General features: G+C 51.1%; 1 protein-coding gene across 1 annotated transcript; it reads right to left on the reverse strand.

Moving 5' to 3' along the window:
- Positions 1-823: 823 nt before the first annotated feature.
- On the reverse strand, positions 824-21,994 carry PIP4K2B (phosphatidylinositol-5-phosphate 4-kinase type 2 beta). The gene is made up of 10 exons (XM_061361015.1): positions 21,699-21,994; positions 13,366-13,463; positions 11,736-11,832; positions 7,840-7,992; positions 6,594-6,740; positions 6,198-6,236; positions 4,833-4,946; positions 4,300-4,558; positions 3,829-3,932; positions 824-3,189 (listed from the first exon to the last, which is right to left on the reverse strand). Exons 1-10 carry the CDS (start codon positions 21,876-21,878, stop codon positions 3,109-3,111), a joined length of 1,272 nt encoding a protein of 423 aa, XP_061216999.1. The 5' UTR covers positions 21,879-21,994; the 3' UTR covers positions 824-3,108.
- Between the last annotated feature and the right edge of the window lie 23 nt (positions 21,995-22,017).

Below are 22,017 nucleotides of genomic sequence, written 5' to 3' on the forward strand. Positions count from 1 at the left end.
ACTGCGACTCTTTCAGCCAGGGGGGTTTGCAGTCAAATGCACTTCAGTGTAAAGTGTTCTGCAGGGTACATGCTACAGACAGAAATATCTACATTCAGCAACCTAGAACTAAATTCACACCAGAAACAGACAACAAACTAGCACAAGCAGTTGGGAAAACCAAGAGTTAATTGAAAGGGTTTTTGCATTTAAATACTTCGAGTTAAAAAAGTGACCTAAAACAAGATTAAAAGGAAAAAAAAAAAACAAACCCAACTCAAAACAACCAAAAAACCCAAGAAAAAAAGTCCCTTTTAAAAAGAAATCAAATATTTGCAGCTTCACTTCTTATTCTGGTAAGAAAAATACTGTCTGGAACCAAAACTGAGCATTTTTTCAACGCAATGCTACCTCTCCCAATGTAAACAATATACAAAATGCTTCTGTTAAACAGAGTTCCATACCTGGGGAATACATCAGGAAGTGAGGAAATCGCATGTCCTTACTTTAATACACAAATATGGCAACTTGGCAGAATTGGGGAAGTGCTAAAGTGAATGGAGTTCATGGGGCTTTTGGTGTCACCCGAGCCAGCGACAGCCAATTTGATCCTCAAAGGAGGTTGGTTGGAGTGGAATAATACAGTTAACTGCTCTTAAGCCCTTTAGCATCAGCCTTCCAGAAAGATTGCTGCAGGAACTAACTGCATTTTCATGTCAGCCCTGGTGATGAATGAAACTCTTGCTATGCAAGCTTCATCTGCTGACTTTCTTTGGGTTGTTTGCTTTGTAGGATGTCTGCAGTTCACTCATCCCCTTCTCTCTTCCTCCCCCCCATTTCTCTGTTTTTCCTCTATAAATGCATGATTTCAAGCCTTTCAAAGGTCCCAGCTAGTTTCCCCAAAGGAGAATACAAACTTACCAGGCCAAAGTTGCAGATTCAATGCAGAGTTTTATAACTGTCAAGAATAAAAAGTGATTGGTATTTAATTTCCGGTAGTAAACTTAAGTGCTTATTGTTTTAAGAGAAAAGCAACCAATATAATGCCCACAAAACCAAGCTGATGATACCCTCCAAGTCCTCCCTTTTTCAAAGCATTCTCATAGCTGCATTTGTTTTGTGGCTTTTCCAGCTACACACCTTAAGACATGAGACTCTCAGGCCTCCCAGACAACGGTGTGTTAACCCCACCTCACACGGAACAGGGAGATCTGTCCCGTGTCAAAGGGAATGACCCATGAATGAAGGAAAAGATTCAGATCCCGTTATGACCCCTAATGTGAATTCTTGTTTTCTTAAAGACTTCTATTTACAGTGCACTCTCATGGGCTGAGACTTCAGCCCCTTTTTGTCCCCTTCGAAGTTGAGACCTGTGGGATTCACATCACAAAGGTGAGTGTGAACATCTACGAGAACCCCAAGCCCACGTTCAGAATCCAGACCAGAGCTAGGTTAGTCTAGGGAAATTACCAGGATGTGATGAGCACCAGTTATCTCTCAAAAGGACCAAATTCCACACAGCAAACTGTAGCACGTGTTACAGCACAGGACAGACATTCGAAACAGCTTATTCCCGAAACAAAGGCATATGTGAGAACAGTTTCAAGGCAGAGAAGCAACATGTTTCAACTGCAAGAGGTTTGTTCAAAACACTAAATCCTGCTTCGAAAAAAGAGAAAGACAATTAAAAAATAGGAACCAAGAGATCTGTAAGTGGTGTGCAGCAGAGCTAACGAAACCCAAAGCGAGTCTGACAAGCTTGGCTGTGAGAAATAGTACAAGCGTTCTGGAGACAAAACAGGACGTTATTCAGTCACTCCAATCAGTTCCAATTCCTTAAAGGGGAGGAAGGGGGGGATAATCTGGCGCAAGTGTTCAAACGTTTCCACTCCTTGACTGTTGCTCTAGAGAGGGGTATGGAGCAGAGAAGAGTAAAACCAACCACAGCTCAAGTCCTGAGTCCTTTGGAGCTGGGAGACTCGCTCCACAGTCCCAGCTCCCAGCACTCGCCACTGGTAGCGAAGTCCAGTTCCTTCGTGTGCAAGTCACATTGCCATGTGAACAATGAACCACCTAAGCAAAGAACCTCGGTCAGGAAACAAGTTCAAGTACCTGTTGCAATTGGGGCTAGTAAGGAAGACTGAACATTAGCTAGATTAACACTGGCGGAAGGGCGATGTTAAGCTCTCACCTAAGAGACATGGTAATTCCTGCCTGAGGTGCGACAGGGAAACACTTGGGATAGTCCAATCTATCCCATATCTACAGGTACAAAACACCTTGTTTTAGTTTTTCCTTTTATGAAATCATCACAGCTGGCCAATTTAAAGCACAATGGGTCCGAGCACGTTATTATCTGAGGTCATTCAATGCCTCTACCACTTCTCATACCTGTTTCTTTCCGCTCTAGGAGTTACACCTCTTTAAGTGATCATCTTTGGTAGATGTTCATTTCCCTCATCTTTCTTGGAAACCAAGTGCAGTTACAAAAGTTTGTCTTACTTAAATTAACCCAAAAGCATAAAGTGTCCCAGTCTGAATTTACCTAAAGTTCAGCGACTCCTCCTTATCAAGAGTAGTATTTTCTGTCCTTGAAATGGTGAGCTAGTTTCCTTCCACTTCCTACCAAGAGGGAAATAAAAGGGTTGGTGTGTCTTTCGGGTAAAGACAGTCCAATAATAAAAAACCCCCTAAAATAGTTTGTGGAACCAGGCACTGCTTCACTCCCACTGAACATGATCTAGAGCGACCCCTTCTAGACAGTGCCATGTATCGTATCCCTATGGGCTTCTCTTGATCGGAGAGGAGAAAACGTCATTAGAAAGAGCAGTGCTGAAACAATGCACTTTGCTTGTTTTAAAAAGCCCTCAAATCTGTGTCTGGGCACTTCTGTAACATAAAAACCCCACTTTTCCACCTGGGTCAAGTGGACTGTTGGAGGGTGCACCTAGAATGAGTTTTTCTCTTTAAGTCACACAGCGCCACGCACTCGCTCTTGCACACTCACACGCGCACACACACGCACACCCCACATGCTGCTACAGTGTCTGTTTTAGTGTCACAGGCTGCGTTCTCTGTTTGGAAGTAGCCCCCTCTTCCTCTTCATGTCTCGCTGAAGGCTGAAGACGACTATGTCAGGATGTTGGAGATAAATTCATTGAAGCGTTTCGAGTACTGCTCTGGATTCACGGTGGAGATCTCTGCCCCAGCCTGCAAGGCAGAGAGGAGACAGGAGTCACAACACCCTCCTCCAAGGGCACCAGTGCCAAGGGGAGAGGAGGGAGGATGGAAGGGAGATGTCAGCACAGCATGGGACAGAGCCATAACAAACTGCAAGTTCTAAGGGGGAAAAAGCCCATCAAGAGGTCAAGAGACATCCCCAAGGAACTGATTTTAGGTCCAGTTGGACCTTCTGCAGACCACAGAGTCAAAGCACTGGATTTGTTCTCATATGGTTTACAAGGGATTCGGAAGGAGCATGGAAAACTCCACGTCCTCCTAAACCAGGCTCTTTCCAAGCCCTTTTGGGAAGCTTGGGATTGCTACTAGGGAGCAGGACTGGCCCCAGGAGAGGGATAGGGTATCACGCCTCCCTGCAAGCCAGTCTATTCTGCTCTGTGAGGCAATTTGGTGCCACACCAGGGAAATCAAGCACCTCCCAAACTGGGAAAACCTTTGCAAGACAGTCTGAGAAGATGCTAAATGAGGGAAGAGCCGTTCTTGGCCACGGAATCACTGGAGAACTTCCATCCTGATAGAAAAATCAGAGTCAGGAGGCATCACCCATGCGCAACGCAGGCAAAGCAGAAGCCCCAAAGCCCATCTTCCCTGCAGTGGGTGGCTGCTTACCCCATGTTTCACTGTTTTGGCAGCATGTGCAGCTTTCTTCTTCGCATCATATGGCGTAAGAATGTCTATAATGGCCATGAAGTACACTTCCTTCTTGGGGGCACCTAGCAAGGCAAGAGAGTCGCTAGCACACCCTGAGCTGTGAGCAAAGCCCCCCCTCCTCTAGAAATAGGTGGCTGCTTTGCTGCATACAGCAGAGAAAGCAAGGAGCTGGAGGCTGTAAAGGGGTAGAGAAGAAGGACTGGAAACAGCACACTAGAGGCCCACATGCTCTCTGACCGTGCCACTGCTCTCCAAGCATCACTTCTACCCATTCCAACTCACACCATCCACAACCAGGCACAGCAAAGGAGAGACACTTGGCAGAATCCCTCTCTCTGTGTGCACAGTCCTCCCATTCCATTCAGCCCAGCCAGACCACAGGACACCCCCTCCGCCCTCCGGAGCTTCCCAGCATCCCAGAATACTCACTTTCATGGCTTTTCATGGCGTAGACGTCGACAGAGGGATCGAACTCCCCAGGCCCAAAGAAACGTGGGTAGTTGAGGAGGTTGCCAGGGCTGTCCGGGGGGGTGCCATAGGAGGAGATGGGGTTGCCTCCCAGCCCATCATTCTCACACTCCTCGTCCTCTGCCCGATCCTCCACTTCCATCTCTTCCTGCTCTGCTCGGTCAACATCGTGGATCCCAACCAGCAAGCTGTAGTCCATAATCTTCAGCTGAGCTAAAAACTGGGAGAAAGAGATGAGTGAGAACAGCAGCATCCATGTGGGATCAGAGATTATCAGTCCTACCCTGCCAGTATCCCCCTAAGGATGGGCTGTAGCGAGAGCTAAACCCTTATTAGACTCCAGAGAATCTAAGCAGATTCTATGGCATCAGCATATCCTTGACTGCACTTGCTTGACTGATCCAGGAATGGCATCCTTTGCAGCTACTACTGAGGCCACAATGAGGACCCGGTTATGGGAGACAGTTACAAGCCACCCCCCAAGGAAACTCTACCTCCACGTCCCTCTTCAGCTTCTCCAGGAAATTCTTTTTACTCTCTTCTCCAACGTGCAGCTTCTGGCCCTCATTCAAGAAGTCGTTGTCCTTGAACGTTGGGAGATCCTTGGCCTGCAACAAGAAGCCTGTGTCAGACCCTCCAAAGCCCTGCTTCCTGTGGGAGGGCTGGTACATGGAGGGCACAGAGACCCTGATCAAGTGTGCCCTTGCACCAGGGTGTTTTGGCTGTTTATAAGGTGAAGTGGCTTATCCTGTCCACTAAGTATGACAACAGCATTAGGCAGAGCACATTACTTGTCAGTGAATCCATGTGCTGAGCTGGACCTAAGGGGAAACTGAAAGGAGACACAGAGAACAACCCAACTTCAAAGACATCTGCAGGCTGAAAGCTCCAAAGCTGGGCTCCAGCCAAAGGTGGCCCAACCAGCTCCCAGAATCGGAAAGAAACCCATTTTGTTGGCTCCTGGCTGGGGGAAGGCTTGGGGAAAACATGCTTCTCTTCCAGAAGACTTGAGGAAAGGCTTAAACCCACTGCTCTTGTGAGGAATGTGCTTGCAGCAGGCCCTGACAGGGCTATGGAAGAACATGAAACCCCTTTGTACAACTGGGAATGCAATGATTGTGTTCTTAGAATGACATATGAGCATCTGGTGGCTTTATACAGACCCAGTATGAATGGTCTGAGACAAAGCAGAGCAGCAAAGGCTGGGGGGTAAAGAGCCAGCAAGCTGGGCCTTGACACCAGAGCATTCAGTATAAATGGGAGCTCCTTGGCTCACACCAGAGATCTAATTTTAGGCCAGGCTCAAGTAGACTTACCCTGTGGTCCCAAACCTGAAAATCCTATGTGCAACACATGTAGTACTGTGAGTTACTACTGCGATTTCAACAGGACTTCTCTCAGCAGCATCACAGCCAAAGTTTTGCAGAGGCAGATTCTTAGGCACAAGTTCCCCTAATGGCACCAGAACCCAAACTGAAAAACACACTGAGATACGCCAAGAACCTGAGAGGAGCTGCTCTGGTTTATAAAGCATCTGCTGCAAAAGCTAACTGCTGACCTGACTCAGTGTGGTACTCAGGGAGAGCTATGATGAAATCCTTCTGTAAAGACACCATTGCACTAATGTGGGCTTTGGTACATGGGGGATTGTCCCCCAGTAAGCTCCCCCCACTCCTGGTAGCATCAATATAACAGAGCAGGGGAGGGCAGCATCAGATCTGGTGGGACAGAAACAGGTTATCACTCAAGGCCCATTTAATATCCCATGCTCAATACCCCTTTGGAAAAGGGAAGTCATTTGGATCCATGTGCTCCCAACCACCTGGAGGAAGGAAAGGCTAGCCAGGGATGGTCCATACCTTCTCTTTATCGCTTGCTTCCCTGGATACTGTTGAGCCCTGATAAAAGAATAAAGAAAAGAGCATTGCTGCACTATGTGTTATGTTCCCAAAGAATTCCTCAACACCATTTAATTCCTCCATGCAGAAAAATAACAGGGGTAGCTTTAACATCAGTTCTCAGCCCCTTTTTCATGCCTGGGGTACACTTATGGGTTTCCCTGGTGTAGCAAAGGCCACTTGTACTGTGGGAATGGAACATTTGAGCTCCAGGAGCAGCTCCATCCACAGCCCCCAAAACCTGCTTCCCTGAACAAAACCCAAAGCCCAGGACCTGGTCAAATGGGTGTCACAAAGATCCACTCCCCCCCCTCTGGAAAAGGAGCTCAGCTCCACGACTGCCCTCCAAACCCTCACCTTCAGGTCGTATTTCCTGTGCACAGTCAGCCTGTGACTAAACACGTTTCTGGTCACCACCATGTAGGTTTCCACTCCATCCACGGTGAGGCGGTACATGCCGAGGAACTGAGGCAGGAGGGTGTTCCCATGACACTCCACTATGAACTGGAGGAGGGTGGGGAAGGGAAGGGCAGAGGAAGACAGCACTGTCACACAAACCCATCTCCGATGCTGACAGCAAAGCCTCCAGTTCCAGCCATCTGACACCGATGGGAAAGGAAAGAGGCTTGCAAATGGCTCCAAGGGTCTCAAGAAGAGCAAGTTAGGGCACTGTAAGAACCTTCCAGCCTTGAGCTGAGACCCACAGCAGAGCGAGCGTGCTGTTGGCACTGGCTGGACTTCACTCCTTGTGATTGTGTGAGTGAAGAGAAAGCGAAGACAAGGTCCACTGGCAGATAATGTGGACAAGGGTAGAGCATTTCCAGCTGTCCCAGTTTGCCCTCCCTTCCCTGCTGCATGTAACTGTCTCCTCCATGGTTCCTATGGAAAGTCTAATTCAAAGGATCACAGTATCACAGTATGTTAGAGATTGGAAGGGACCTCAAAAGCTCATCTAGTCCAATCCCCCTGCCGGAGCAGGAACACCTAGATAAGGTTACACAGGAACGTGTCCAGGCGGGTTTTGAGTGTCTCCAGAGAAGCAGACTCCACAACCTCCCTGGGCAGCCTGGTCCAGTGTTCCGTCACCCTCACTGAGAAGAAGTTTCTTCTCAAGTTTAAGTGGAACCTCTCGTGTTCCAGTTTGTACCCATTGCCCCTTGTCCTTTCATTGTTTGCCACTGAGAAGAGCCTGGCTCCATCCTCGTGACACTCCCCCTTTATATATTTATATACACTAATAAGTTCTCCCCTCAATCTCCTCCAAACTAGAGACCCAGCTCCCTCAGTCTTTCCTCATAAGGGAGATGCTCCACTCTCTTCATCATCTTAGTTGCCCTGATGAAATTAGGAGCATGTTTACAGATCTCAGGTACCAGTGATCCATTATTCATTGATACAAGGAATAGGGTGAGCTTGGAAGGGGCTCAGCACTGAGAAGAGCAAGGCAGCTGTGCCATAACTGGCTCTCCAATGGTAAGTGACACCATTTTCTCCTGCAAATCTCTTTGGAAGCACACTGCAGATGCAAGCTCCAGTTCCCCCATCACCGGATGCTCCCCAAGGTGTTTGCCACCTCCCCGCCAGGCTTCCAGACTCACCGTACCTGATGGTACTTCTTTAAGATGTTGTGCATCTCTGCTACATCCTCGCTCGACACCGCCTTGATGACGAACCTCCTGTCGTAGGTGGTGAGGAACCGGGCCCCGCACCGGCCCTGGCTGTCGCTGTTCACCGGCGCGCTGCGCGTCACCGAGTTCTGAGGGAACCAGAACAGGGCAAAGTGAGGAGGAGAAGCCGAAGCTGCCACCTCCATGGAGAACACAAGCAGATGAGACAGCTCTGGAACAACAGACACCCTAAGGATGTTGTGGTCCACTGTAAGCGTGATGGTGGCCAAGCTTCGGAGAACATCACACTCATGACCATTGGAAGCATCCTTGAGTGCTCAGGATAACCCAGCTGTTTTACCTGGTTCACTCCACCACCTGGTGTGTATTTTGGATGAGGTTTCTTACTAAGAGCTTTTCATACACAGGCCAAGACTCCTTTTCCTCCTGGAAGCTTAAGAACAGTCAGGGTATTTCTAAAGGCTTAAAGAAAACCAGAACACAATGAAGGAAATGGCCTGACTTCTTTTCCCTCAAGCAGCCTAAACTGGTGAAAACCTCATTGTCTGGGAATTCTTTACAGGTCCCACTGAAAGCAAAAAGCCACCCTCAGCTTCTGCTCTTCCTACAATGGGATGAAAAAGATTGGGAGTATAAATAGCTTGGTTGTTCTTCCGACAACCAGCAGCATCTGTCTTTATATCCCTGTCTCCACCCTTAGCAACGAACCATTGCAGCTTCTTTTCCTCCTTGCAGCACGACTGGAAAATCCCAGTTAGACTGCAGAGTATCCACTACATTCCCTGAACCCCAAGGCGTTCTGAAGCCTCTCCCCAGGTAAGGAGCCTCATCCTACTGCTGGAGGCCCTGCTCTTCACACCTTCCACACCGAGTCAAACAGGACCCCAGTCTCCTGCTTGTCTCCTTTGTCACTCCCCAGCAGCTGCCTTCCAGCTCCATGAGCCCAGTCACCAGTGCTGGTTTAGAAGCCATTCTGTCAGCCAACAGTGGTGGCTCTCACTGCTATTTCCTTGCCACTGGTGCAGGCAGATGGGGAGAGTTGAGTTGAGCTCTGAAACAGTGATACTCGGTAGTGGTCTTCAGTGTCTTTTAGGACCTCAGGGCTGGACAATGCATTTCATGCTGTGTGTTTTAGCTGCTGGTTGCTGTTCTCTTCTCCCCTTAGCTTTCTGAGGAGCAGGCAGCAGAGGGAGCCTGCTCTTCTGCAGACAGACACAGGCAAGCAGAGCCTGCTATGAAAGAGGGATTTACCATGTCACGCTGCAAGTGAGCTCAGAGGTTTCCTTTCAGAATGAAGCATTTAAAGCTTTTAAAACTTTAATGAAGCAGGGGAAAAACTCAGCTCCTTCCAATGGCTTTAGAAACCATCAGGAAAAGAAAGGCAAACAAAAAAAAAAGCCCCTTTGCTTCTTACTGACATTTGCAAATGAGTCCGTGCTCCACAATTTAATCACCCCTCACCTCAAAACCACAGAGCTTTTCTTGTAGAGGAGCTGGGAAGCAGAAATCATGACCACATATGGACATGACCAAATTTACAGCCCTTCGGTTTACTTCGTTCCCTTCCTGTCACTCCCACCTCTTCCCCACTTGGGGTGTTATATTTAGCATTCTGGCTCCGTTCCCACTGAAGCCATCACATTTTACCCACCTGCATTTAGCTCAATAAATGTTTTCTGCTTTCTGTTCTAGCTGCTGGCTTCTAAAGAGGCAAACATGGGAGAAGTAATGCTTCAGACCAACAGCTAAAGTGGCAATGAGAGAAACCAGGTAGTGAGAACCAACAACCACCCCAGGGGCAGGGTGCTGCTGGCCAAGCAGCCCCCTCAAGAGCCACACACAGCCTGGCATGAGCCACTGCCAACAGCCCAGAAGGTGCTGGTGCTGCTTCTCTCTGGCACCATCGAACAAGCCTGAAGGGAGGAGGGAAGAAATGAAACCAATAATCTCATAGGCATGTGCTCAAGAAAAGCATGGGCTGAGCAGCCGTGTCCTGAAAATAGAAGAGCTCTTCCATCACAAGCAGGAGAGAGCTGCGTGCACAGCTCGCAGGTAAGGACAGGCACAAAGAACCTGGGCTCAGCTCTGTCTCTGTCAGCACACAGAACCATAGAATAGTTCAGGTTGGAAAGGACCTTAAGATCATCAAGCTCCAACCCCCCTGCCATGGGCAGGGACACCTTGCTCTAAACCATGGCACCCAAGGCCTCATCCAACCTGGCCTTGAACACAGCCAGGGATGGAGCATTCACAACCTCCCTGGGCAACCCATTCCAGTGCCTCACCACCCTCACAGGAAAGAATTTCCTCCTTAGATCCAACCTAAACTTCCCCTGTTTCAGTTTTAACCCATCACCTCTTGTCCTATCACTACAGTCCCTAATGAAGAGTCCATCCCCAGCATCCCTATAGGCCCCCTTCAGATAGGGCACTCACCCAGCCCTGAGCTGCAGCAGGCAGCATTTGCCATTCCTCCTGGGGATGGCTGGCCCCTTGCAGAAGAAAAGCAAAGCTGACTGTCAGTTCTGCTTGAAAAACACGTCTCCATTTGAGCAAACAGCCTCTGAGTGCCCTGAGAACAGGCAGCAGAGTGGGATGAGCCCTGGCAGGCAGGAGAGAGGCAGCTGAGACAGTGAAACTAAGCAGCAAAAAGCCCCAGCATCGAGCCTGGTACCCTCAGAGGTCACTCCTTCTCACAGGTCTGGACCAGGAGGCAGAGGATGGGATGCAGGTGCTCCACAGCTGCTCTTTGCCCCATACATGAGACTGCATCGAGCAGGTGAAGCATCTTCCCAATGCAGCAAGCCATGGGCTAAGAAGACAGATCTCTTCATGATACTAACCTTGAAACAGAGTGAGATCAGGCGTAATCTAGATACAATCCGGGAGAATTCTGACATGCTTGGGATGGGTATATGGAGATGTATGTGGACATGGGAGCACACACACGCTCCCAGAAGGAAGCAGTTTGGTGGGATCAGCAGGAACAGCCCTGCTCCTCTCTCCTCTCCTCACAACACAGGCAGCAGTGAAGCAAAGAAGGGAGAGAGCAAGCAGCTTGTGCTGCTCACCCACTGCTCCAATGCTGTGGTGCCTCTCTGGGCTGGTGGATTCCAGGGAGGATTTGAGTTGAAGCCCTCAAGCAGCCAGTGCTGGAGCTCTGCCAGCCCTTATCAACTGCAGCCATGCCAAAGACACCGGGTTTAATTACCTAACCCCAGGCTGCTAAAGGCCATGCAGCTATCAAAGCCACCCTCTTCTTCTGCACTGGCTTTTCCCCCAGTTAAGAGGTCTCCAAGCAGCCTGCTACTACGCAGCTCCTGCTGTGTGTGGAAGGACAGCCCTGCTGCAAGCAGCAAGAGTTGTGCCACCTCTTTCACTGGGTTTAAGCTCAGTGGTATTAACACAAGACAATCTCCCCTCCAAGGCAAATCTGAGCCTTTGGCCTTTGGGGTCAAAGCAACAGCCACCTTGATAAACCCCAATTCAACAGCACCAATCCTTGGCACACACTTGGTGAAAGCAGCACCCGAACCTGTGAAGCCACGACAGACTCATTTGCCTTGCAGATGTTCTGCACTAGATCACTGTTATCCTCCAGCCCCTGCCTGTCTGCAGCCATCTGCTGCCTCTTCTTTCCTGCCTAGACTGCACGCTCTCTGCAGCAGGGACCATCTTTTCATCCTGCTTGACACAGCAAGATCTACTCCACTGCTGTGAGCCCTTAGGGTTATGGGAAACCCATTCCAACTGTGACAATAAACCCCTAAAAACTGGCCCCACAAGGATGCTGTATCACAGTTTCTCTGCCAGTTTGGTTCTTGTATCCCAAGGAAAGGTGTTTGGAGGGCAGGGAGAGAAGAGACCGTACCTGGTAGTCTTGGTCATCAATCCCAAATCTCTCCCGGAGGTTTCGGAACACCAGTGGACAATATTCCTTAAATTTAAAGCGACTTGGCAGGTTTTCCCTAGGGCAAAGCAGAAAAGAGATTTTTGTGCAATGATCAGCTTGGGAAATCACACTCAATTCTTCTCCCACCTCACTGCTAACCCCCCCCCCCCCGATATCCAAGCCCCCTCCTATCTGCAAGGGCCCTATTCCACACATATTTACCCTCATGAGGGTAGCTTGTTTCTTTGGATGCCTACAAGAGTCATCTCTTCACAGAACCATTTGCAGGCCTAAAAGGCTTTTTTGCATGGGGATGTCTGTCTGAACAGAACAATCTCCCCTGTCACAAGCACAGATGTGACAGAACCATTTCTCTCTTTCCCCTTCCTTTGTTGCTTTGTTCCCTTCAGTAACACAGCTGCCCCCTGCAACACACTGCTACTGTTCAAGAGGAAAAGCTGCAGGAAAGGAAGGGGGGCAGCTCTGATTTCAGATCAGATCAGATCACTGGTGCATCAAAAGAAAGGTCAACACGAGACAAACTGTCTGACCCAGAACCCAAAGGAGAGGACGGGGATCAGCTCCAGCCAGGCATGTTCCAGACCCCAGCATTCCACAGCCAGCTCTGCTGCCAGGCCTCCCCAGAGCAGAGTGGACACCACACAGCATTCCCCATGGCTAAGGGATGCTGCATCTCCTCCCTAGCAGAGCTCTTCTTCTGCCCAGTGGGAAGAAGCAGAGAGGATGGTCCTGCTTGGACCCAGTGGGAGATGTTGTCAGCTCATTCTCAATGAGAATCCTTTGCATTAATATGTGGGAAACCAAACTCTCTGTAGGAGAAGAGGGAAGAGCAGATACTGCAAATCGTAAGCGCCAGGGAAGACAAACTTTTGAATCACACTCCCACTCCTAAACGCTGATCCCTGTAAAATTGAGTGAAACTAAAGCATTAATCAGGGAGCACCACACACACACAGAGCCAGGGTGGAGAACACAGCGCTCAGCACCAGTCACAACTGTGGCTTCCCCAGGGATTCCCAACCTCCATCTCTAGGAAAAGGAAAAGGGGGTAACTCCATACAAAACCCCTGGGCCAGAGGTTTAATACAGCCTCACAGCTGTCTCCTGTGAACAGTCCCAAAGAGACAGGGAAAACTCAGGAGGCCACAGAGAGAAAACTCCTGCCCTCTGCTCCGTGGTCCATGGGATTTGGGGAATACCCAGACAGGATGCTGCAAGAGTCACTGTCCTCCATCAGTTTTGTGCATCATCAAGATTCCAAGGCCCTAGGGCTGGAGTCTGCTGCACAAGTTACACCTTGTGGACTCTAAACTGCCCACTCCAGTTACCCACATGTAACTTGCTTTGTAGTGGTGCCACTTCTGAGCCTGGTCTTACCAGACTTCTTATCCCTCAAAGGTTATAAACCAAACCATGAGACAGCATCTCAGTGACAGACTGACCCTCACCATGGCCTCTTGAGGGGTCTGGGCAGGGTAGGGACTTGGGGCATGTGTGCAGCCATGCCATATCCTCTTGCCATTGCAACAGGGAACAAACCAAAAGGCCTTCACTGTGCCACAGCAAAGGGACAAACAAACCTACTTACTTGTTGAATAGATGATTGTCCACCTTAATCTTACTGTAGGCTTTAAAGTCATCCGGCATTAACATGACGGGGACAGGAACATTGCTGAGCTCGTTGATCTAAAAGAGAAAGGAAACAGAGACTCAAACCCCAAGTTCCACTGCTCTGCAATTACTGTCAATGGACTTCAGGGATGCCAAACACCCCAGAAGCTGGTTTGGAAGCAATAAAACCCATTAGATGCTTAGAGGAACTTGCTGTGCTGAAGCAACCTGGAGAACACTGTGGTTACAAGCGGGAGAAGCATCTCATTCAGTCATGTGCTGAGTAATCTTGAGCCAACCTCGGCTCTTCCATCTCTTCACCTTCTGCTGATCATCCAAGACACAGCTTAGAACTGACACAAACCGACAGAAATAGCAGATCTCCTGTTTTAAATAAATCCCCATGGCTTTTATTTAGGGAATGTTGCATCAGCCAATCTCTTAACCAGTTCTCACCACCACAAATCATGGATGACCAAAGCCTTCAGCGTGGCCAGAGCAGACTGGGGGTAGCAACACAGCACATCTCCCCTGTGGCTGCTCTTCCTATGCTTTTGCTGTCTCTTGTTGCTCTTATCCCACCTTCTCGAAAGGGATGAGTCACTCCACTAGATTGTTTTTGCTCCTTAGTCATGTGTGTGCCAAACACAGGAATAAGGGAAGCAAAAGAATGAACCTGCAGCTACTATTGTACATCAGGCTCATGCTACAGCACCAGTAAAAACCTAATGCATAAGAACAGAACCCACCTCCGGGCTGGATGTGGCCACTCTGCTCCAGCCAAGCCCAGGCACTGACAAGGCTGTGCCAGACTCAAGAGCAGGTCAAGAGGCAGCAGTGTCTGAGGACAGCCCCAGTGTCATCCATTCACATGGACTTCCCAGGAACCGCACGAGTCCCATCCCTCTGTACTGATATTAACCCACTGGATTGAGGAAGTCATTCCATTCCAGCTCCATTCCCATCATTCTTGTGCCAAGCAGGTAACGCTGGAGAGGAGCAGCCAACACTGGCAAGAGTGGGGTTTGGACAGGAGTCAGGCCTGGAGTCTGTTCCCAATCTTGGGCAGGGCAAGTGACTTCCAATAGGCTTGGAAACACCAGCACTTCCCTGCTGCCTGGGAAGAGGGTCCAAGCCATCAGCCTAAGGACATGGACTCCAGCTCCAGGACTCCCTGCATGCAACATTACACACAATACTGTCCAAAGAGCGGCTGCCACATCACCTCTGGAGGCAGAAACAAAAGGAGGCACAAAGGGAGCTGGTCTGCAGCAACACAGAATCACACAGGTTGGGTTGGAAGGGAGCTTAAAGCTCATCCAGCTCCAACCCCTGCCATGGGCAGGGACCCCTTCCACTGGAGCAGCTTGCTCCAAGCCCCTGTGCCTTGAGCACTGCCAGGGATGGGGCAGCCACAGCTTCTCTGGGCACCCTGTGCCAGCGCCTCAGCACCCCCACAGGGAAGAGCCTCTTTAATGTCTAATCTGAACCTAAGGAGGCCAAGGGAGGCCGAAGCTCCAGAGACGTGTGATGAGCTGTCTGATGCTATGAGCAAGCCTTTGACAGGGTATGGATTTGGCCCATCCTTTCTCCATCATTCCCAATGATAAAACCAGAGCAGATTTAACAAATGTCAGACTGGAGAGAACGACACACACACACACGCTGCAATGAGAAAAGATGACTATTTTCAGAGCCTGCCATCCCACACAACAGATAAGCGGGAAGTAAACCGGGAACGGCTCCGTGAAGAGCAGAGATGGTGCTCATTAAAGCTCTGCCTTGGATTTACTTTACAGCAGCACCGAGGAGCATTGAGCACCCCCATAAAGTGCTTTGGGATGTATGGAGAATGCTGCACAAATGAATGAATAATGCCACAGGCTTCTCATTTGTAATCACAATGGAGCAGGGAGGAAAATACCCCCTGACTTCAGCTAAAGGCTCAATCCTGCCCAGGGCTGCTCGTTGAGATGCAGGTAGGAGAAAGGGATGTCCCGGATGCTGATGTCCAGCTCCCAGCTCGTTCTGTAGCAAGAAAGAGGTGCTGCCTCCAGCCACTATTTCTTGCTGTCTAACAGGAGGGGAAGCTCCTTCCACACGCCTGTTCTCAGCCTCTTCCCAGCTATTAGCAGCTTGTTCCCGAGCAAGCGGAGGAAGGATGCTGAGAGGGAACAGCCATTTGGAGACTGTCTCCTCCCTGCCAGGAACTGAGACACAAACGTTAGCAAAGTGAGATGTCAAGGCGTCTCTGGATGTCCTCGTTTCTGCCAAAGCACAAAGCTCAAAGCGAATGTTGTACCTGTTGCAACCCTCCTGACTGGCAGAAATGGTGCGCCAGGATTCCTCGGCTCCTTTAGAAGATGCCCCCACTCTTCCCAAGATAAACCAGCCTGACACCAGTGAAAGAATCCCCCCCTGAGGAAGCCTCTCCCCCCTTTCAGCTGCAGTCAGCAGAGCTCTCTGGATGCTTTGGGATTCCCGGAGGAGATAAGGAGGAGGAAGAAGGGGTCTGTGCCAGGATCAGCATCACTGACTGGTCTGTTCACCACGCAAGGCAGCTCCTGGTCACTGCACCTTTGCTCCTGACACCAGTCTGAAAGCAAACATGAATGGTTGAGGGGTGGTTTTGTCCCAGCAAAAGGATATGCACTGTGTGCTCCCACATTGACTCCCGTGCTTGATGCTTTCCTCAGGATGTCAAAGGGATTGGAATGGGAAGCCCCCACACTGCCTTGGAAAAGGGATATCCCAACCCCTCCCACCTCACAGCATAAGGCTCAGCATCCAGCTCCCCTTCCTAAGGCTTATCAGGCCAGGTCCTGCAGCACGGTGCCAAGTGAAACCCTAGGAGAGCAGCAGCAGACAGGACAGGGATCCTTTCCTGTGGCTCAGCATCACATCACGCTGGAATGTGAGCAGCCTCCGAGCGCAACGTGACTAACGCCTGGCACATGTTTGCTCTCTCGCCTTCTCCCCAGGGAGAGGCGTGGAGCAGGGATTATATATAGCAGAGGCTGTGTCTCGGAGTATTTCTGCTACAGAAGGCAAGGTCACAGCAAGGTGTAAAGTGATGAGGTGCCCAGCAAGCCCCTAGGGAGCCCTGTCCCATGGGGCTGACCCACCTGGTGCCCACTAAGAGATGTCACCGTCACCCAGCTGCAGGAGGTCTGCCTTTGCCAGGACCTGGGGAGAGCTCTGGATACAAGCTGCACAGTGAGGGCTTGGACTTGGGTCTTTGGAAGAGGCAGCAGGCAACAGCAGAGGTGCAGCAGACACAGACAGGCAGCAGACACAGCACCACATCACACACCTCCGTCCCTCACCACATGGGTTGCTGTAGGAAGCTGCAAGGAGCAGGTCCTGCTGCACCGCTGCACCTCCCCATCAAATGCTTTAAGAGGTCCCCAAGGGACCAGAATTAAGAGCAGCTGATGCAGAGCAGGAGCTCTTCAGCCCTGAGCTCTGTCTCCAGCCCCTGCAGGTTTCCTGTAACACATCCAGCTTTTCAGACCTCATCATCCACCTTTGAATCCTATGGAAAATAAGCACCTGGTTTTGCACAGTCCTCCTATAGCAGTTTTCTATTCCTGTGGGTAGGAAACACACACACAACCTGACAGGGACCAGTCCAGGCTGGAAGCACCACGAAGAAGAGCATTTGCCACTGCTGCCCTTCCTCAGGATGGCACATGCTCCTCCTAAAAGGCTCAGATGCGCCAAGCTCTGAGGCTCTCAGTGGAGCTCAGAGGCTTTAAAACCAAGCCACATTTTAACCAAACCAACTGACATCTTCCCAAGGCACCAGCAGGGGAGGGAGGAGAAGAGATGCTTCACATTTCTCTGCTGGTTTCCCCCTATTGTGAGAACAAAGGAGCCACTTCCCAAGCAAGGCAAGGAGTCCGCTGCATCCCAAGGTCAACCTGGCTAGGAGAGAGGTGAAGCAGCCCATTGCCTGCTGTGAACAGCCACTGGAGAGGGAAAGGCAACCAGAGGCCAGTGCAGCAGGGACCAGAGCTTGGGGCAACAGTGGGTTGGGAAATGCCCCTTCCCCTTTGTCTGATCAGCTTTTACTCCCTGGTGGCTGGAACTGCAGAGCAAGAGCAGTCAGCAGGATGCTGGGTTTATCTATAGCTGATAATTTGTCTTCCCCACCAAAGCCAAGTCCTTTTTCACTCCGAGACACATCAATAGCGTGTGTCATTCAGGGACAAATGGGCCAGGCAGGATTTGGTTTCAAAACCTGACTGTAGCCTCAGAGTAGCAATTACCATTAGTAAATTGATGGGAAAATGCGAGCTGTTTACTAACAAGAGCCAGATGATGGAGTGTGTGAGTCTCCTCTCCAGGATTCTTTACACCAGGAATTTGCTCAGGGAAGGAGAACCACTTTGCTCCTCTCCAAGTCTTTCAAGCAGACATTCCAAGTGCTTTGTGAGGAGTAGTTAAACTTCAGAATCCTCCGGGGAAGCAGGTAAAAGACACATAGAAAAATCACCTTAGCATGGAGACAGACTCACATCTGCAGCAAAACTTGGCCTCTGCTGGGCTCTCTGTGCAGGAGTTTGAGGAAAAAAGAGTTTTCCATGAATTAAAGCATATTTAAGCAGTATCCAAGCTAATAACCCCCCCATGCAGTGCTATGGAAGCATGAATCTTGATTTCTCTCAGTGCTCTGGGGACACTTTAGGCTTTAAGAGGGAAAAGAAGCATCACCCAGTGACAGCAAACCCACCTCTGTCCCGAAGTACTTTGAAGCCTGCTGCAAAGGATTCCTGCATCCCGATGGAGCTGCAGCACAGGCTGAATTGGTCAGTGCTACCCTGCTGATGTGGGGCAGGCTGTGTGCCAGCACCTAAGGACCACTGGAGAGCATCCGTCCTCCCCATCCATGCACAGGCAGACAGAGCTAGTGCTTCCCTTGCTTCAACCACCCTCAGCCACACGAGTCAGGGGCAGAGCAGGCAACTGAGTCCCATTTTCCCTATTGAACTACCCAGGAAAACCTCTTCTCTCCATGCCCCAAGAAGGAAAAAGCCTCCTGGAATCTATTTTAACAGGAGGTCCCTGGATAAGAAGGTTCAGAGCAAGGGCCTCGATCATCCATCACCATATGCTGCACTCCCCAGAGGTCAATCAGAGCCACAGCAGACAGCAAGCGCTGGAAAGCACTAATCCACACTCTTTACCCTGTGCCAACACCAACTGATGGGATTTAAATGCTTGCTATGTGGCAGATGCTGCGCTGGCAACACCAAGAGAAGGGAGAAGCGTGCTGCAAATCCCAGTTCTTCCACTGGAATACTCCACAGAGCTGCGTTCTGCACCAGCACCACTCTGAAGGGTCCTAAATGTGCTGGTGCCTCAGCCAGTGATCCAGGGAGAGCAGGAGCATGATCCATAGAGCAACAGGAAGAGATCTACCCATTTCCCTACACATGGGGTACGTTTATACCCACCTTTCCCTACCAACACCCACAGAGCACCAAACAGAGTCACCTCTCCACCAAGTCCCTGGGATCCCAGTGCCTGGTAGAATCAGCACCTTACAACCGTTTCTATGGTTTCCAGAGCATCACACAACGCTGCTGTGCTCATCTCGCTCTTCTTGCGAGATGGCTTCTCCCTTCCAGAACCATCCCAACGTTCCCCCCTGCGCACATCCAGCCAGGATATGGATGGAGAACACGCATGGAACCCATCCCCAGGAGCTGCATCTCCTCTTGCAATGCCATGACAACAGCAGAGCTTCCCCAAGAACCATGGCCATGGATTCCACAGCGCCTGACAGCGAACTCATGCATCAAGAGTGAGCCTCTGGGACTCCACTTTTCCCTCCTATCTGCACAAGTTCTCCTCTCTCTGGTTTCCTAGCCCCAAACTGAGCTCTTGGACTAATCCCACCCACATTTGGCTTTGCTTAAACTAGCTCCATCCCACCCTAATCCCAATCCAGGCAGTTTAAACACTGGCTGGGGAGCACCAGGACAGCCAAGACCAAGAAAGGCTCCAAACTGGTGCTCCAGAAACCAGTTCCTGCTCTTGGTGTGCCAGCATCCTTGCTCCTGATCCTCTCCAGAGCCAGCACTGTCTGCATGCACACCAGCTGCTCACAGCCTTGTTTAAACACAAGGCAGGGCCGAGCTGTTGCCAGACTCAGTTAATGGACCCAAGGGAATGCCTTCAGTCAACAGAAATGGTGGATTGGAGAATGTGGGTGTTCTGTTTGCTTTGCCCATGAAAAGGTTCATCCCAAATGGACAGGATCTCCCTGGCACAGCCTCGTGGTTGTGCCAACAGCCATGCATCTCCTCCTGCTATAGGGACCCCAGGGGAGGGCTCCACAGGCACAGCAAGAGATTCACCTCTCCTTGTAAAGCTGTGGCCCAGGAGCCAAATACTAAAGACCCCCCCCCAAAAAGAGCTATTGAATGAAGTTCAATGGTACCCCTGAGAGCAGGTCCTGCCCAGCCCCACTTCCCATAAAGCACCCACATCATCTCCCAGCCGCACACTGGGATGAGCAGCATCCCAAGTGCTGCCAAAGCCACCTCAACACGGCTCGGGTACTCACAGGACTTACCCAAACCCAGACTGAGATTGATGGAGGAAAAGCAGCAGGAATTTGTTAGGGAATCCTGGATTTCCAAGGGTCACAGCTGAAACGTTCTCACCCCCTCGGGTCCTCCTTTCTGGCAGCAGCTTCTTCAGAACACCCATTGGAGACAGCCTCAGTACCAGCCCTGTGCTCAGCACCACTGCAGCTTCCTCCCTTTCCCTAAGTATTCCATAGCCAAGCACTCCAGAAATCCCATTGCCCTGATCCAGTGCCTAAAAAAGCTCCCAGATCCCTTCTGCTACAAGCAGCTCACCCCAGAAAGGGAGATTGCCACCAAGCAACAACCGTCCCTAAGGGCCCGCAGATGAAACTCCAAAGAATCCCACCCATTTCCATTTCTTCAGGGCTCCACTGATCAAAGCCTCATTAAAACTCATTACCCTGCTTCCTGGGAAGGCTCTGAGCAAGCAAGCACTGGAACATCCTTTGACTCAGAAAGGCAGCTGCGTTGAACTACATTTGGAAGCTTCACTCCAGCATGAGGCGGGCTGGAAATGCAGTTCCCATTATTGTGTATGTGTGTTACTGGTATCTGCAAAAATTAAAGCCTAAATCCCTTTCACTCTCTAGGAAACAGCCACTAATCCACTACAGGAATAGGTGTCTTTGAGCATATGAACTTAGGAAGGGATGAGGTTTCTGGGTTCTTTGACCACCTGCATCCATTACCCACATCCCGGAGAGAGCAGTGGTAAATCAATCCTCCTTCCCAGCACGAGATCTGCGCCTGGCATCGCAGACGAGGGAGAAGTTTCCAGAGCCAAAACATGAAAGCTGGCTCTGGGAACCTCCAAAGGAGAGGGATGAAAGCACTAAACCATCACAGGCATTCCCAAGGGAGCCCCCTCCTGATTGAGACCTGGACCAAGCCATCACCCACAGAAACCAAGAGGCCAAAGAAGTCAAAGGGACACGAGGTTGGGCAGAAGGGAGCCGGGATGTCCTTTGGGATGGAGATGAAGGCATCACTGTGAGGACCGGGACTGTCACTGTGTGCGTGGTACCCCGACCCCACGCTGGAACGGGGCCGTAGGGATGGGACAGGGGACAGCGGGTGTTAAAGGGATGCGCTCAGGGCACCAGCACCCCCTGCACAAAGGGGCATTAACCAAAAGGGCATCGCTCCCCTTCCCCAATCCCGGGATAAAGACCCAGGAGCGCTGGGGAAGAAGGGATGGAAAAGGGGTTGGGAAGAGGCCGCAGGCAGACGGGTGGGTGTGCGGGGGCTGCGTGCTCCGGCACAGGGACGTGTCTGGCAGCAGCGAGGAACACAGGGACACCCCGATCCATAGGGAGAGGGAACACACCCTGATCCGGGGGGGAGGGGGGGGGCACCCCATCTTGATCCATAGCGGTTCCCAAACCGCCTGGACACTGGGGAAGGAGCCCCAGCCCCGCAAGAAAGGCACCACAGGGACACAGGCGGGAAGCAGCGGAGCCGGGGAAGGGGGGAACGGTCCCGACCCGGGAGCGCGCTGGGAGCAGGGATCCAGGGAGGGACCAGGATGAGGGATCGGCTGCGATAAAGGGATATGGGGGGGGCGAGGGGCCTGGGCTGAGCGGGCAAAGGCCCTGCCTGAGGGAGGGAGGGAAGGGGCGAGGGATGAGGGGGATGAAGGCTCTGTCCCTTGGGTCTGGGGGTCCCGGGATGGAGGGAGAGGATGGCCGCGGCGGAGGGGCCCCGCGCTCACCGTGTGGTTGGCCCCCCACATGAGGACGCTGAGCAGCGGCTCCGAGGCCCGGAACAGCTTCACCTTCTGGCACACGAAGTGCTTCTTCTTGGTCTTGGTTTTACTGGCGCTCAGCACCGCGCCCAGCGCCGTTCCTCCGCCGCCCCCCGCCGCCGAGCCCCCCGCGCAGTTCGAGGCCATGGCAGCGGCACCGGGAACCGGACCGAGCCCCCTCCCCCGGGATCCCCCCTACCAGCGCCTCCGCATGGTTCCGCCCGGGCCGGCACACGCCCCCCGCCCCTACCCCGGTGGTACCGCCCGCTCCTGTCAGCCCTTGCCC

This window comes from Neopsephotus bourkii, unplaced genomic scaffold, assembly GCF_033783945.1.
Source record: "Neopsephotus bourkii isolate Nb327-2 ecotype Australia unplaced genomic scaffold, CSIRO-AGI_Nbou_v1 NB_1044, whole genome shotgun sequence".
Lineage (NCBI taxonomy): Eukaryota > Metazoa > Chordata > Aves > Psittaciformes > Psittacidae > Neopsephotus > Neopsephotus bourkii.